The 17,772-nt window shown below is 47.6% G+C and overlaps 1 protein-coding gene across 3 annotated transcripts in view; it reads right to left on the bottom strand.

Moving 5' to 3' along the window:
- Positions 1–6,352: 6,352 nt before the first annotated feature.
- The window catches only part of TMEM132C (transmembrane protein 132C), a 171,613-nt gene continuing 160,193 nt past the window's right edge, over positions 6,353–17,772 (bottom strand). For all 3 annotated transcript variants that reach the window (XM_074554140.1, XM_074554142.1, XM_074554143.1), the window contains 3 exons: positions 17,314–17,587; positions 16,292–16,483; positions 6,353–9,438 (listed from right to left, as the gene is read on the bottom strand). In XM_074554140.1, coding sequence (XP_074410241.1) covers positions 8,245–9,438; positions 16,292–16,483; positions 17,314–17,587 — 1,660 coding nt within the window. In that variant the 3' untranslated portion in view covers positions 6,353–8,244. The remainder of the gene's footprint in view (positions 9,439–16,291; positions 16,484–17,313; positions 17,588–17,772) is intronic.

A 17,772-nucleotide genomic window follows, 5' to 3' on the forward strand; every position in this document is an offset into this window, starting at 1 on the left:
ACCCACCTGGCAAAGCCTGGCACTGACGCCTTTGCAGCCTGTCAAGAGTCTAATAATTCCAAAAATTATATTACACACAATGCTCATCATTTCTCAATTCCAGCTCATCAAATGGATGAGCTTTAACGTGAGGAAATTGTTCTGTGTGATACAAAACTGCCCAAATTCAAGCCCTTAGAAAAGCACCAAACACTACCATAATTTCAAGTGGGCTTTTCAAAGCCCTCTCATGCTGCTGGAGCACTTCAAATATTTTTACAAGGATGTCGAAGCAGAATATGGTCAAATAGCCTTTTGAAGTAAAAGCAGCAGACATCAAAACATAAATCCCCAGGCTGAGAAAAACACTTGGAGAGTCTTGAAAAGCAACAATCCCAGCTCATCTGCAGCTTGCAGCTCCCTGGAGCAGCAGTGTGTCTGCTGATGGGGTTAAAAGCAGCTTTGGCCCTGTGGGTGCAGGAGCTGCTCCTGTAAATACCAATATCAATATCAATATCCACACTGCAGAGCAGCTCCTGTAAATATCAATACCAATATCCACACTGCACAGCAGTTCCTGTGAATACCAATATCAATATCAATATCCACACTGCACAGCAGCTCCTGTAAATACCAATATCAATATCAATATCCACACTGCACAGCAACGCCTGTAAATACCAATATCAATACCCACACTGCACAGCAGCTCCTGTAAATACCAATATCAATACCCACACTGCACAGCAGCACCTGTAAATACCAATATCAATATCCACACTGCACAGCAGCGCCTGTAAATACCAATATCAATATCCACACTGCACAGCAGCTCCTGTAAATACCAATATCAATATCCACACTGCACAGCAGCTCCTGTAAATACCAATATCAATATCCACACTGCACAGCAGCTCCTGTAAATATCAATATCAATACCCACACTGCACAGCAGCTCCAGCAAATACAATATCAATATCCACACTGCACAGCAGCTCCTGTAAATACCAATACCAATACCCACACTGCACAGCAGTTCCTGTGAATACCAATATCAATATCCACACTGCAGGGCTGCCAGGGGTTCCTGCTCCCCATGCCCATGCCCTGCTCTGGTGCCTGTGCCCACGTGGCTGTGCCAGCCTGGCAGCAGCACCGAGCTCTGGGACAGCCCCAGGATTTCCAGGAGTGGGTAAGTTCTGATCCAGCAGCCTGATGTCCATGATTTTGGAGAAGTTTGTTAATTTGGGTACAAGTTCATTTTGTTTGGTTTTGCAGATACCAGTGAGATTTGACAGGAGCTGCTTCCAGTGCCATTGGTGCTCCAGAATGCAGTAGGGAAACATGGCACGATAACATCCCCCTCCAATTTCCTCTTTCATTCCTGTACAATAGCTGGATTCTCTCCTGCCTTCTGCAGAGGAGACTAATGCATCCCCAAAGTTAATAAAATGATACGGGGTCATTTTTATTGAAAGAAAGTTAAACATCTGCTGTGTCTATGGCAGTATATTAAACAATATTTTATTATTCTCACTTCCCTGACATGATTCACGTCCCTGGCAGGCGCAGAGCCCCATTGTTTGCTTTTCATATACATGTAGCACTTTAAAATGTGAAATAGAAGTGGGAGATAAAGCCCAGCTGCAGAGAGGGAGCAGTCAGGGCAGGGTGCTGAGGGTCCCTGCCTGTCCTGGGGGTGCTGAGCTCATCCTTCTCCTTTTCCTTTCCTTTCCCTCCCTGTGCCCCTGGCACTGCCCTGAGCCCTCCCTGCAGCACCACTGTCAATGTGAAAGCACTGGATTTGCAGGACTGGATGTGCTCCCCATCACAGGTTAGCTCAGTGAGCTGCTTTCACAGCAGAGATGGATCTTGCCTGATAAAAACCCTCCTGAATGTGGGTCTCTATATCTTGGGGCTTTTTTTTTGCCCCAATCCAGCAATTTTGATAAAGGGAAAAGAATTAATTTACCTCTGAGATAACAAATTTTATGCTAAATTTCAGCCAGATGGTACAGCAAACAGCTGAGAGATTATAGCCCCCAAACCAGGCTTTAAATAGAAATGATAAGTTGCTATAAAGCTGCCACCAGCACCATTCTAACAATGGAAGAGTTATTTCCCTCATTCACTCTCACATTCCTTATTAATCTTCCTGCTCTTCATTATCCATTTTATTGCACTTCTCGCACTGCTCATTATGTCAGAGGGAAGGGCTGGAGCCTCAGAAGCAGCAGGATTTCCTGCTTTGCCTTGAAGTTCTCTTCAAAACTCCTGTTTTACTTCACAGCAGCACTCGGAGAGGCGCAGCCCCTGGAGATCGGCTCAGCAGCGGGAAAAGCTCCCTGGAGGGGTTGGTGGCACCAGCCCAGGCAGGGGCTGCTGCAGCTCTGCCCAGGTGTGCCCAGCCCAGATGGGACACCACCATGGCACTCTAGGGCTCCTTTCCTTCTTCCTTTCCTTCTTCCTTTCTTTTCCTTCTCCCTTCCCTTTCCTTCTCCCTTCCCTTTCCTTCTCCCTTCCCTTCCCTTCTCCCTTTCCTTTCCTTTCCTTTCCTTTCCTTTCCTTTCCTTTCCTTTCCTTTCCTTTCCTTTCCTTTCCTTCTCCTTTCCTTCTCCTTTCCTTCTCCTTTCCTTCTCCTTTCCTTTCCTTCTCCCTTCCCATTTCCCTTCCCATTTCCCTTCCCTTCCCATTTCCTTTTCCCTTTCCTCTTATTTTTCATTTCCTTTTCCCTTTCCTTTCTGATTCATTCCACATTACCCTCATTATTTCAGTGCTCTGCGCTGCCCCGCTCCACTCCCATCTGCCCTGGGTTCAAGGTGTGCTGAAAATGTCTCTCTGTTTTCCACTCTGCACTTCCATAATGCACAAAATAACACAGCTCAGTGGAGGAAGTTTGCTGGAATAATTTGTGTGTTTTTATACAAACCGATGATTAAAATTTACCTCCTTGATGTATTTTTCTCCCTTAAACTGTAGTTATGTTTCCTTGAATAGACAAATGCAAGATAAATTCAATTACAGCATAATTTCTCCTGGGGTGAATAACCTTTAGATCAGCTCTGATCTCAGAACACACTCTGAGATAACTCACTGTCCATTACATGGCTGAAATTGGGGCCATGGCCATGCCTGCACTTGTCACTGTGAATATCAAATTATTTCTGTTCTTCTTTGCATCCCTGAATGCCAAACAAGCTGGGGAACGTGAATGCCAAACAAGCAAAGGAGCCCAGCAAGAGCTGGTTTGCATGGGGGAGGAGGTGGTTTCTGAACAAAATAACCTCTCAGGAATTCAGGACAGCCTGGGGCCAGGCAGTCCAAATATAAATAAATAAATAAATAAATAAATAAATAAATAAAGGTTTTAAAAATATATATTATATATATAATATATATACATATATATATATATATATACACACAATATGGTCATCCACATAAATGAGGTTATATCTCACATATATTGTATATATATACACATATATATACATACATACATATATATAAATATCATATATATATGTGTGTATATATATATATATATACACAATACGGTCATCCACATAAATGAGGTTGTATCTCACATATTTTGTGTGTGTGTGTATATATATATATATCATATATATATACAATATGGTCATCACATAAATGAGGTTGTATCTCACACTCAGTGGTCTTGGATGGGGATTTTTATTTTACGACACAGCCTGACCTGAACTAAAATGCAAACACGACCCTGAGCCAGGGAGGCACAGAGCTGCCACGTCCAGGGAGCCCATGGAAATTCTGTTTTCTGTTCCGAAACCACATCCTGACAACATTTGCACCCAGCAGCACGGGCAGAGCAGGTTCCTGCACCACTCGTGGGAAAATGATGGAATTTGGGAATATTTCCTGAAAGGGACGGGGACGGGGACGTGTCGCCTGCCAGGCTGCGAGTGCCACCTCCTGGCTCCCAGCGGCGACATCCCCGGCGCTGTCCCGGGTTAACCCCTCCATCCCCGGAGCTGTCCCGGGTTAACCCCTGCATCCCCGGCCCTGTCCCGGGTTAACCCCTCCATCCCCGGCGCTGTCCCGGGTTAACCCCTCCCTCCCCGGAGCTGTCCCGGGTTAACCCTTCCATCCCCGGCGCTGTCCCGGGTTAACCCCTCCCTCCCCGGCGCTGTCCCGGGTTAACCCCTGCATCCCCGGAGCTGTCCCGGGTTAACCCCTGCATCCCCGGCACTGTCCCGGGTTAACCCCTCCATCCCCGGCGCTGTCCCGGGTTAACCCCTCCATCCCCGGCGCTGTCCCGGGTTAACCCTTCCATCCCCGGCGCTGTCCCGGGTTAACCCCTGCATCCCCGGCGCTGTCCCGGGTTAACCCCTGCATCCCCACTCTGGTAATTTCCATCATTCTCTCTGCTGACAGCTCCTTTCTGAGCACTGCAATCTGGCCCAGGAGCGTTTCAAAGCACAGCAATGCTTCGCTGCCTGGGCTGGGAGCTCGGCAAGGGAAGGAGAAGGAGGAGAGGAAGCACTGGGGGTCACTGCCCTGTTCCCATCCCATCCCATGGGGTGCAGCACCAGGAATTCCCTGCCTCCCTGCTCTCCTTTTTCAGGTCATCTCTCACATTTCATCAGTCTAAAAGTATTTCTAGAGCTGAGGAGGGAATAGGGACTGCCCAGGAGCTCAGCCACACCAGCAGGACCTGGGACGCAGCAGGATTTGGGATGCAGCAGGACCTGGGATGCAGCAGGATTTGGGACCCAGCACTGGCAGGGGCTCTCACGGGTGTGCCCCAGGCTGGCTGCACCTCACTCCTTTCCCAAAGCCATGGCAGGATAAACACAATTTCTCCTGCTGATTCCCACACTTAAACCTTAAAACTTCCCCTTCCCTCCAAAAGAACTCAGTAGTAAAAAAGAGTAAGAGCAGAACTCACATTTTGCCCCGAAGTCCCTCCTGTCCCAGTGGCCTCAGCAGCAGAGGAGCTTCACTGACCCTCACCTGCTCTCCTGTCCCACAGGTGCCTCTCATCACACCCATCACAGCTCCCACCAATCCTGACCTTCCGCTGGTGCTTGTTCAGGTGATTCCACTCAGAGCCCTGCTCCAGGTGATTCCACTCAGAGCCCTGCTCCAGGTGATTCCACTCAGAGCCCTGCTCCAGGCACCAGGGGAACACCCAGCACTGGCTCCTTCCTCCTCCTCCTCCTCCTCAGGCCACTCACATCTCCATCCCTCACAACTGGAAGTCACTGAGCTGCTCAGATGAAAGGCTCTAAGTGCAAATTGTGATTAATGAGTTTCTGACCTGGCTCCTTGACAGAAGATGCACCTTGCACACGTTATCACTGCAGGATGTTATCACTGCAGGATGTTATCTCTGCAGGATGTTATCACTGCAGGATGTTATCTCTGCAGGATGTTCTCTCCGCAGCCCTGCACCCTGGCAGGGGCAGGTTCCTGGCAGGTGAGCTGAGCTGGCAGCAGGGAGGCTCCAGCAGCTCCCGTGCCCATCCCAGTGCCCCTGCAAGCAGGAGCTCCAGAAATGTAAACGCTGCATTGAGCCCACACTCACACGTGTGAGTGTCCCCAATAAATGACATTTCACAGCCCAGTGCTCCTCCCTGCTGAGATGATCGTTTGTGGTAGCTCACTCTGAACAGGGCTGTGACAGAAATTTTGGTCGGTGCAAGACAAATTGAAAAGTTTCAGTATTGGCCTCTGAAGCCCCGTGTTCTGTAGCTTCAGACAAATTAAATGTGAAGGCAGGGCTCAGCTTTTTCCTTTTTTTTTTTTTGGTTTTTTTACCTCCCTCTGCTGTGTTTTCAAGTGCAGCCTGTCCTCCTGTGCCCAGAGCCAGGGTTTGGCCCCCTTGCTCCTGTGCAGCCCTGGGGTCCTGGAGGTGCCACCCCTCACGGGTGCACAGGGATCCTTCCCCAAAATCTCAAACATGTCCCTGGAACCGGTACCTTCTGTGCCACCACAACACTGTTTCTGCTCCAGTTCTGTGTTTCTGCCTCCTCTGCTGCAGCTCCATGCTGTTACTGCCTGTTCCATGTCAGGGACACCTGTGTTTTCCCAGGAAGAGCCGCGTAATTAATAAATAAATTAATTAATGAATTCCAGGGGTTGCCCATGCCAGGAGCAGCGTCCGGGAGCTGCTGGTGCTGAAGAAGATGGATGGTGGCACTGCCCTGCCCTGTGCCTGGCTGAGCTGCTCCTGCCATCCATCATCATCACCCGCGGAGAGGAAGGCTCGGAGCAGGGAAAGCTCCCTCACATCCCTGTTCTCCCTCCAGAAAGGGGCTGAAATCCAGGGCAGGGATGCAGCACTGCACAGAAACCACAGAGGAGCACCCCCCTGAGCAGAGAGAGGTTAATCTGTCAAGCCGTGTAAAGCATTTTAATTACAATTCATATAACATGTATAAATAAATATTACATTCTTTCAGTCTACAATGCATACTAGGCATACCTTGTTAAAACGTCCATCTATGTTATTGGGTGGCAGGATTGACTTTGTCCAAGTAAAAAAAACCCAAACTACGGAGTTTAGTAATTAAAAAACCCAAACCAAGGAAATTGATGGCAAAGACAGGACGATGCAAGTGCTCCTGGCTCACATAATACTGCTTCCAAGGGCTGGCTCTGCCACCTCCTTCCATCAGGAGAGCTTTGGGAGGACACTGCTTTCCTCTTCGAATGGATTCTGATCTGTGCCCTCCATGAATGTGAACTGGCACTGAGCCAGCACAGTTCTGCCAGTTCACACCACAAATTAAATTTCTATTTTGTATTTATTAAACCTCTATTTTGTATTTGCTTCTGATTTATTACTGCCTTGGTATTTGCTTGTTCAAAATTCAGATTTACAATCTAGTCTAAACTTTTCAGTCTTTGCTGGTCCAATGGCAAAAAAAAAAAAAAAATCTATAAAACAGTTCCAGGTATTTCTTGTTCTTGCTTCAGCAATATTTCCCTCCCTCCCTCCCAACAGTGTGCCCAGAGGCCAGCTCTCCCAGTAAAAAGGGAATAAACATTTGGGGCAATCAGGGTCTTTCTGTCCACTCCTCTTCTTGCTTTCAGAGCTTGATGAGAGCTGGAGACACCAGAATAAACAGAAAAATGCAGCACAAAATTATGAATTCATGAACCTGGCAAAAAAAAAAAAAAACAAAACCAAACCCAAACAACCCAACTGCAGGCTGTGCATATTTGGCCTGCAGTGGTCTCAGTTCCAGGAACATTTACAGTGCACCAGAGGGGCACTCCCTTTGCTTGGTACTTGTAAAAGCTAACAGAAATCAGCACCTCCTTCCCTTGGTGAAACACAGGAACTTTGGTTGTGGAAATTTCAAACAAGCAACTAAACAAACAACCCAGCCTGAAAGGAAAACGAAAATTCTTCCAAACAGAACATCTTTCTTGCCAGGGTGAGATGGAGGCTCAGGCTTTCAGAAGAGACACCACGTGGAAATTATCAGTCAATACTTATCCCCTGAATTTTTAAATGACAGGAGACTGTTTATAGCTACCTTAGAAACAGAATGTTCTTGTCCCACTGTGAACTTATTGAATTTTAAATTTTCCTGTTTTCAGGATATTTAAAAGAAAAATACAAGAGGGAAAATGATTCTGTTTCAATTTACAAGACAAATGGAAAAGTAAAAATGAAAATACCAGGTAATTTCTTCCTCCTTCACATGTAATGCCAAAGACACATCTTCATTTCAAATGAAGGAAAGAAAAGAAATGGCTTGAGAACCAATATAAAAATTCTCCTTGTGGGTCACATGTCCATAACTGTGATGTTTTATTGGAACCAGAACAAGTTATTGTTTGCCTCTTGCTTACTCTTTTCATGCTCTTATATTCTCTCATTTCTTTTTACAGATATTTTTGGTACTGTGAAATATTACTATCGTTATTATTTGTATGACCCATAAAATGAATTTTCACAACCTCATCTTGCCCAGTTCATCAAACTGGTCATACCATTTCCTTGTTCCTTTCCTTTTGTATTCCACTTCCTAAATCCATGAATAGCAGAATAAGCACTGGGAAAAAAATAAACAAACAACAAAACCCCAACGAAACAAAGCAGAAAAACAAAAACAAACCACGGACAGTTTGGCAAATTTCTTTCCCTGATTATAAAAACTGCCTCATCGTTTCTCCTGGCGATCCCTTCCCCTCCCCTCCGTCCCAATATATACTGTAGAACTGAAGGCATCAAGGTGTGGTCAAACCCAAAAAAAGCACCCCAGCAGGGAGCTACGCTTTGTCTTTGAACTTCCCCACGTAGTTTCTGATCTCTTTGGAGTCGCCCAGCTCCATGTCCTGGCACACCCACTTAATGTCATCGTCGTGGCTGCCGAGGATGGAGTTGACGGTGGGGCAGCCGTCGTCGGGCGGGATGGTGGTGAACGTGGTGAACTTCACCCGCTTCCTCTTGGACGTGGGCGAGTGCAAAGGCTCCACCTTGTGCTCCTTGCCCAGCCTGCCCCCCGGGTCCGCAGCCCTGTGCAGCTGGCTCGCAGCGCTCTTCGGGGCGCTGCCGTTCAGCAGCTGGTTGCTCTCGTCGGCGCCCGAGCCGCGGTCGATGATGGTGGTGTGCTCGTCCTGCTGGGGCGACGCGTCCGCCGCGTTCTCCAGCAGCTCGGCCTCGTTGCCCAGCCACACCCAGTCGTGGGAGTGCGTCATGGTGCTCTGTCCTTCCACCAGCACCTGCTTGTGGCGGTACTTGAGTGCAAATGTGGCGCAGTTGATGAGGAACACCAGGATGGCCAGGCAGAAGACGCCCAGCAGGGCGTACATGCCGATCTCCAGGTCGCTGAGCCCGCGGGGTGTCTGCACCAGGTCGTTGTCCTCCATGCCAGCACCTCCTTTGGGCAGGTCCACCTGGGCGGGGAAGTTGGTGAAGTCGATGGGGATGTTCTGCAGCTGGCTGTCGTCCGAGAGCTTGCCGCCGTCCAGGCGGTTGTTTTTGATGACTTTGTTTTTGAGGACGGACTTGGCCGTGGTGCTGGCCTTCCTGAGGGGCCCCTCGGGGTCCCTGTCGGCCGAGGAGCCGCCGTGGTAGCGCCCGTCGTGCCCCGGCTCCGGGCCCTTGTGGCGCCGGTCGCTGGCGCGGTTCTCGATCTCGTCGGCGTCGTAGTCGCCGCCCGCCTCGGCGTCCGCGTCGTTCTGCCCGAACTTCACCCTGATGCTGCCGCTGCCCACGGCCAGCACGCTCTTCCTCTTGGACTTCTGGCACGCCTCGGAGATCATCATGTCCACCTTGACCAGCGCGCCCTGGCCCTCGCCCTCGGCCGCCACCACGGGCCACCGCAGGGCCGGGCTCTGGTGCACGGACACCACGGCTTCGTCCAGGGACACCGCCGACAGCCAGAAGTCCTTGGGGTCGTAGATGTCCAGAGGGGTGACAGAGCTGTCACTGAACTGGATCCAGGTGCTTACCACGGCTTCCTGCAGGGACAGGGACATGGTTAAACACAGGCCTCTATCACGGACATCTTTTATGAAAACATCCTTTCGTTAGGATTTTTTCTCCTGAGAAGCCTCAGAAACAAAATGTAAACAATGGTTATCTGCTGCTGTGGGATGCAACAGGTGCATCTGGGATTGGTCCATATGAATGCTTTTACTTGATGACCAATCACAGGTCCAGCTGTGTTGGGAGTCACAAGATTTTATTATCATTCCATTCCTTTCTTTACAAGCCTTCTGAGGAAATCCTTTCTTCTATTCTTTTAGTATAGTTTTAATATATCATTTTCTTTTAATATAATATATATCACAAAACAACGAATCAGCCTTCGGGAACATGGAGTCAAGATTCTCATCTCTTCCCTCATCCTAGGACCCGTGTGAGCACCACCACAGGCCTGCAGTAAATCAGCCCAGCCCGCTGCAGCCCATCCACCTCCCAGCTGGAGGAAACAGGACCCTGCACTGCATTTAAAGCAAACCAAGCCTCGACTGATGGGGCACAAAACTGCCCACATTCATCACTAAGGGTTCCACTGTTACTCTCCCTGCAAATGTTTTGCACAAGGACGTAGAAAATAATTGATACGAGATGTCTTTATTACCCAAGTGCCCATTAGCAAGGTACAATTTTACAAGCTCTGTAAGGAAAGTCATTCCTGTGGTACAAAAGCCAAAAGAGGCAAATCACAGAAATTACCAGAGGCACTTGACAGAACACTTATTTCCCTCATGTAACACATGCACAGGTGTCATGGGGAGCTGTCAAATTAAGGCACAAGGATCTTAGCAGGAGTAAGGAGCTACCACAGCATCTTGGAAATGGCTGGAGCAGAAGATTCATCTGAAAGAAAAAGACTCACAGAACAAATGCCGTTTTGCTGGAGAAAGGTTTGTTTTAAGCAAAATACACTTTATCCTTGAGATAATTAAAAAGTCCACCAAATTTCTGTGTCAAGAAGAGGAGGATGGGGATTCTGGCATGATGTCTGCAATAAAAATACAAATGGCCTGGATTTAATTGGTCTGTCTTTGTGCTCTGCAGGTAGCACTGGCAGAAGTCATCATTAGAAGCAAACACAAAGCCAGAGGTCAGCTCTCCGCCATGTGAAATCCCATCCAGATGACACAGATATTTACTTCTCCACATCTCAATAGCTTTCTTTGCAGGGCATTTCTTTAATTTTTCATTTGTTCTGTGCCTTGCCTGCGTAGCCAGCAGACGGCCAGGCAGATTGCCAGAGTGCAACTTCCCACAAACTGAAGTTCTTTCCTTCCCACACTTCAGCCACAAATGGCTCTAATAACTTCACACTTGGGTACATCAGAACAACTGGGCTGAAAAACCAGCACTGGGGAAAAACATTGCCACCCTGTTAATGTCCACTCATAATACAAATTTACAACTTAATATGGTTTTCAATTGGCTGCAATTTGTTATGCTATGGTTATAAACAAAGAGAATTGCTGCCCTTCCAGTTGAATTTAAAGCTGTTCAATGAAAACAGCAAGGGGCATTTAGCTGGGCAGAAGGTTGGGCCATACTGAATATTTGATTTCCAAAGCACTATCAGCAAGTACTTGAGGGACTGAAAGAAGAAAAATAAGTTGTGGCACAACAGGAAAGAAGACAGAGTTCTTGGTGATTCAAATTTACTTCAAAGAGCTGAAACGGAGCCAGGGTAGCTCAGAAGCTGGGAAGGGTGAACTGCAGAAGGAAATTAAAACATCTGATGTTTCATTAGAGAAACAACCCTGAAATGAGTGAACAAACACAAGGCTGCAGGGCACAGCTCGAATTTCTATCACAGAAATCTATAGCAGAGCAACCGCGGTCAGAGGAAAGCAAAGGGGGTTTTTAATGGGTATGTGCAGAGAGAAGAGGATTCACCTCCTCAGGCAATCCAGCACGCTGCTGCCTCCCTTCTCCCCACAACAAAGGTCAGCTCATGTGCCCCTGGGGAAGGGAAACACCAGCATCACTTCCAGCACACCACCACTGCCTGCCACTGTGCCCTCCTCTGGAGAGCAGGAGAGAAAATAAATTCCTGCAGGATTTTGTCCAGGTGGGGCTGGAAAGGGTGGCACCTGTGCCCCTGCCCAGCTGGGAACAGGCACAGCTCCACACCTTACTGTGGACTCACCTCAATGAACCCTCTGTGCATTGGCACAAAGTTGCCACCAACTTCAAAGCAACTTTTATTCTTTATGCCACTGCTCTACAAATCTGCATTCCTGCTTTTATGAAGCAGAGACAGAGAAAAATGGGATGGCAGTCAGCTGAAATTTGCAGGCACACTCTGTGATTTACTGTAGGCAACAGAGGTGTGCACTGGCTTAGCCATTATTTTCTACCAGCACTGACATTTTTTATTTCCAAGAGAACGTTTCTTCATAGGAGGAACCAATTTTTTCACAAAACAACATTGTCATGCCCATGCTATGGACAACATTAATTAAAAGGAAAAGGAAACAAATGAGAGACAGAGGGAGAGAGTTTAAAATCCTGCCCAAATATGTTGGATCAGACCAAATATTCTGTTTGGCAAGAGATCATTTCCTCTCATTCACATCATTAAAGGAAAGCCAAAGGCAGGGCAAGGAAGTGAATTTCCCAAATGATTATAAATTCTGAGAAGCTAAAAAGAAAAGAAGAGAGAAAAAGGAAATGATTTAGTGCCATGTCCTTCAAGGAGCTGTTTCTGCAAATCCTGTGTACAACATCAATAAATCCCCTCCAAATCTCTGACAAGGTCCCTCCAGTTGCTCTCAGAAGATGAAGATGGATGGGAGCCTTCTCACCTGCCCCTCGTCTGCTGCCCCCAACACTGAGGTGACAAATGCTTGTGCCCTTTAATTACCAAGCACAAACAAAGGGTGTGAGGGATTAGCTGGCTCTCCAGCCTTTATTTCCCTCACTTTTCCTCTCTCACACAGTCAGAGTGACCACAGGGACACATCAGTGCCAGTGCTCCCCACAGAGCAGGAGCATCTCAGTGCAAAGTCAGAGATTGCTCATCAGGTCATGCTAATGACAGCAAAATCCAGCCCAGAGATGCAGAAACTGCTTCCCACAACACTGTTCATCACCACCAGGCCTTCCTTAAGCACCTAAAACATTCCATCAATACATCTTTTGTCTAAACTTTCCCTTGTGCCTTTGCTGCTCTCTTCCCCCACCACAGGTGTATTTTCAGCTCATGGTCCGTGGCAGTTCCACCACCTTTCCTGGCCTTGAATGACATTGTGGCTTATCAGTCCAAAGATACCATTTGATAAATCTTCTTGGATAAACTGGTTGCATTTTAGAGAATCCTGCTGCTTAGAAACACAGTTTGGGATATTTGATTTTATTCAATGCTCAGAATAAAGCAGCCATTTAACGGTCTCCATTCACTGTAGCACAAATGAAAGTATTTGTGAGTAAGCCCTCAATTGCTGGGGTCAGCTGCAAGGGCCCTGGAGTGAGGCAGGACATCAGAGGGAAGAAATGGTTGGCTCTGCAGAAAACAAATACACCCCTCCCTCAATAAAGGCAAAGGAATATTGTTCTCAGCAGCTTCTGCTGGGCCAGCTCTGATTGCTCTGTCTGGGGACTTGGATGCTGGAATGATTTCCCTAGCAATTTTATCATATGAAATATCAAAGTATTACATGTGCATTTATTTTTAAGCCCGTGGCTTGTGTAGTAAAAATTGGGCTTGATCGTTATGATGTGGAAATGAAAGCAGCCAAGACTCAGATCTTAATTCAAACCATGCATCCCCCCACTGTGGGTTTCTCTCTCTCCTTTTTGTCCAATCTGCTCATGTGACATTCCTTTCCAGTGGGAATTTGCTTGTATTTGCAGGGGAAGAATTCAGGTTCTTATCCAACAATGCATCCCTTCTCCCTTTCCCATGCTGCTGAATTCCTTTGTCATTCCTGAGAGCTATTCCACTGCTCTGTCAGCATAAAGCAGATAGAAATACAATTTGTGTGTAACTCACACTGCCAGGATGGGGCAATGAACCCACACCATGACAATCCTGCTAATATCTGTTATAAGATATAAATACAATTTGTGTGTAACTCACACTGCCAGGACGGGGCAATGAACCCACACCATGACAATCCTGCTAATATCTGTTATAAGATATAAATACAGTTTGTGTGTAACTCACACTGCCAGGATGGGGCAATGAACCCACACCATAAACATACTGCTAATATCTGTTTTAAGATATAAATACAGTTTGGGTGTAACTCACACTGCCAGGATGGGGCAATGAACCCACACCATGACAATCCTGCTAATATCTGCTGTGAACTGTGAGGGGTCAGTGAATGCTCAGGAAGGCCAGAGCTGATGCAGGCCCTCCAGAAGCAGGGCCAGGACAATGATCCAGCCTGTTCTGCTGCCCAGGGATGTTCTCCCATTCCCAGAGAGTGAGAGCAGAGCCAGGCCTGGAGCAGGCACTGCACCTGGGGAGCACCAGAACTTGCCTTTGACAAAGCACCAACACTGCTCTTTTTCCCTGAGAAAGTGTCTGCAGCTCCCCAGGAGCACTGAGAGATACTTTAATGCACAGAGCTGTTTATTAAAGGCTTTTTCTCCTTTCTTCACTGACCCATTTCAGCTGCTCAGCCCCCATGCAATACCCTACAGTGACAAAAAGCTGGATATTACTGTGAGTTCCCCTGCAGAGCCAGCTGAGCTTTGAGAGTCCTTGAAGCTCACTTAGATCAGAAAACATTTAAACACTGTAGGTTTCCTTTTGTTTACATTTTGGAGAAGCCTTTAGGATGACAGTGTTGATTTAACAACCACCAGCAAGCCAAATGGAGCAGCCTTCCTACCTGAGCAGATGGCCTCCAGAAATAGATAACTCACAGCTAGAGTTTCCAATTTTTCAGAAGACACTTCATCTCTGATATTTAAAAGTTGGTCAACCCGTGTCTATTTTTAGGCACCTAAATCACTGATCCACTTTTCAGTGCCAATGAGCTCCCTATTGATTAAAAAATAATACATGGGCTCAGCATCCCCCAAGGTCACCTTGCCACAGCAGGTAATTAGCTGCTCAGCTATAGATAAAGGTATCTAACTTAAAGCTTCCAAGGTGAAAAAATATTGGCTTATCTTCTTTAGAGAGCTTTGTACTTATGGAGAAACTGCCAAATTTCAGGGCTTGTGCTTTGGCTGCTTTGTGCTGTGTGTGCAGACAAGGTGTGGTCATTAGAACTGAGGTAATCCACTCATTACGGTCACTGAAAAAAGCCACAGCAAAAATTCTGATTTTTGTTTTCCAGTTGCATCAGTAAGGTTGCATGAGTTATTTGGGGTTTTTATAAACTTGCTTGAGAGGAAAAGACACACTTAAGTAATGAAGAACTCACAATGTTCAAGTACAGGCTTAGTCCTGGGCTGTCTCCTTGGAAAAAACCCTCTTTCAAAAGGGCTTGATTTTCAGCAAACACTCAGCATTTGCCTTCACAATTCCAGCTCAGTCAGGATCTCAGCTGATGCACTCCAAATCATGAGTCACTTCTTGCAAAATTTAGCCACAAACATTCCCACATTTGCATTGATTTTTCTAAGGGAAAGTGACTTAAATGTTATATCCTTCATTCAAGCCGCAATGAAAGGAAAAGATGTCTGTGACTCTATAGGTCACTCCTACACCATTTCCTTCCATTATTTCCCAGTGGGAAATCTATTCCTGTCTGATTTTGGTGATGGACATGCCCTGCTCACAACCAGGGCCTGACTTCTGCATCAGAAATGTGCCACCCTCACCACCTGAGACTGTCCTGCAGGGAACAGCAGCCTAAACCAGTATGAAGACAGTATGCCAGATGTGGTTTCTAAGCCCCGAAGAAGGGTACAAATGGGTTAATTGCATAAGATTCTTATGTTTACAGGATGCAACAAATGGAACAGATGGGCACCGTGTCCTTCTAGCTTGGACATCTCCCTGTCACTAAGTTATAAAACAAACTAGATTATTTTTATGTTCCAGAAAATTAGGTAGCAATAATCATGAAAATGGGCCATAAAACTTGACTTGAGATCTCTCCCTATCTATGGGAGAGGAAAAATGCAGTAGCTGTGGACAGATTTAATTGTGTGGTCCCCAGTTCCAACCCTCAAACCAACTGACCACGGAAAGATGTTCCAGTGCTGACCCTTGGGTTTATTCTGGGCCAGTGACTGTTTGCCTTGACCTGCTGGTGTTCTCCAATCTTCTTTTCCACAGAGGCTGTGACCTAGACAAGCTGTTTGAAAGACCCCCTTTAGAGAGATGGGAATCTGCTGGCTTAAATAAGATCAGCACACGAATTGGATGATGAATTCCCCAAAATCCACATGAAAAATAAAAGGAAAGATGAGCCTGGCAGTGTGTCGTGGCTCCAGGAGGGAAAAGAAACTGATGTGGCCATCTTCTGCTTTTTACAGCTCTTGAAGATATTGAATTGTGACACACAGAGCTCTGTGCTCTCCAGAGCAGAAAACAAGGGCATGCTCACACAGCAAACCAGGATCACTGTCCAAAATCTGTCTGTGCAGTGAAAACAACACGGGTTCATTAGCTAAAGAAAGTATTAAAACTGTGAACAGCATAAACTTCAGTGCAGTTAGGACTTTTACTGCAGACTGAAGTCCCTGTTGGAAGAGAAGAAATGACAAAGCAATTCCAGAGTATCTGTAGGGAAAAGCAATTAACATGGAAACAGACTGCCCCTGAAGTTTAAATCCTAAACTGGCTGTGAATTCTCATCCGTCCTTTGCACTGATAAAGTCCTGCCCCATCCCAGAAGGCAAACCCAGTAAATCCAGAGGGCACATTACCTGCTTGGGAGTGTGAAGCAGCTCCTGGGCCACGGCTGTGGCCACGATGGCCCTGCTGGTGGCTGCACTGGGCTGCAGGAAGAGAGACAGCCCCGACACCAGCTGCACCCCGAGGTCTGTGATGGTCACTTTGTCATCCAGCACAGTCACTGTCTTCTCTGCCAGGATGGAGTCAGACAGAGGAGACAGAACCTTTGGAGAAACAGAAGAATCGATTTAGGGAAAGGCTGATCAATTGATAAAACCTTTCCTAAGGTCATCGTGCCTCCTTGTCTCCAAAGCTTTATGCACAGAAAGGAAGAGCACAGGAAAGGCAGTCTGATTTCATTAGCAGGGTAGAAAACCTGAGTGGAGAGGCTGTGGCTGAGAACCATCCCAGACTGGGAGCTGCCCTGTCCCAGTTGTGTTATTTGCATTATTTCACCACAAGAGTGGAATTAAAATTCTCTTCTCCTGTTACTCTGTCTTCCCATGAGGATGAGCTCATTAAACCTCCCAACTGCTCCAAAGGGAGGTTATCAGCCTAGGATTTGTCCTTCCTTTCTTGGCTTGGAAATTCTGTTCCTCCAGCTTTTACTGTTTTTGATGGAACACTGAGACAGCCGAATATCCTTCCCTATGCTGAAACTAAGGGCCATGCTGCTCCCTTCAGGAACTACAGACAGCCAGCTCATGCACGTGCTGCCTGCCCACCTTCCTCATACCCACACAGACCAGCTCTGTCACCCTTTATGCACTGGTTTGGTCAGGATTCCCAGTGTAACCCCAGAGATGTCTGAGCTGTGGGCATGGCAGGAGGGGCACACAGCCCACCCCAGCCCTGCCCAGGCTGTACCTGCATGGTGGTCATGCCCAGGCTGTACCTGCCCAGGCTGTACCTGCATGGTGGTCATGCCCAGCCTGTACCTGCCCAGGCTGTACCTGCATGGTGGTCATGCCCAGGCTGTACCTGCCCAGGCTGTACCTGCCCAGGCTGTACCTGCAGGGTGGTCATGCCCAGGCTGTACCTGCCCAGGCTGTACCTGCATGGTGGTCATGCCCACTTCCCGGCCGACCAGGATCCTGCCCTCCTGCAGCCTGGCAATGTGGGGATCCTCCAGCTTCATGAAGTCCCTGACCAGGTCCGTGATGTCAAAGTGCCAGTCGGAGCCCAGCAGGTAGCTCAGCTGTCCCCAGGGCCCCGAGTCCTCGGCCACGAACTGGGTGAGCACCCTGACCATGGCGTGCTGGTACTGCAGGGTGCAGCCCCTGCCCCTGCGCTCGTCCTCGTCCTCGTCATCGCTGTCCCGCGTGGGCCTGGGGCAGGAGAGAGCACAGCATGGAGAAACGCTCCCAAAACACCACTGAACATAACATTGGGGTGATAATGGAGGGTGCTCCTCAAACAGAGCCCTCCCTTCTGCATCTCTGGACCATGGATGCCCGCCTCACGTGATGAAGGACCCCACAACAGCACTGTGCCACCTCTTCATCTGTGCTGC

This window comes from Zonotrichia albicollis, chromosome 18 (assembly GCF_047830755.1).
Source record: "Zonotrichia albicollis isolate bZonAlb1 chromosome 18, bZonAlb1.hap1, whole genome shotgun sequence".
In the NCBI taxonomy this organism is placed as follows: domain Eukaryota; kingdom Metazoa; phylum Chordata; class Aves; order Passeriformes; family Passerellidae; genus Zonotrichia; species Zonotrichia albicollis.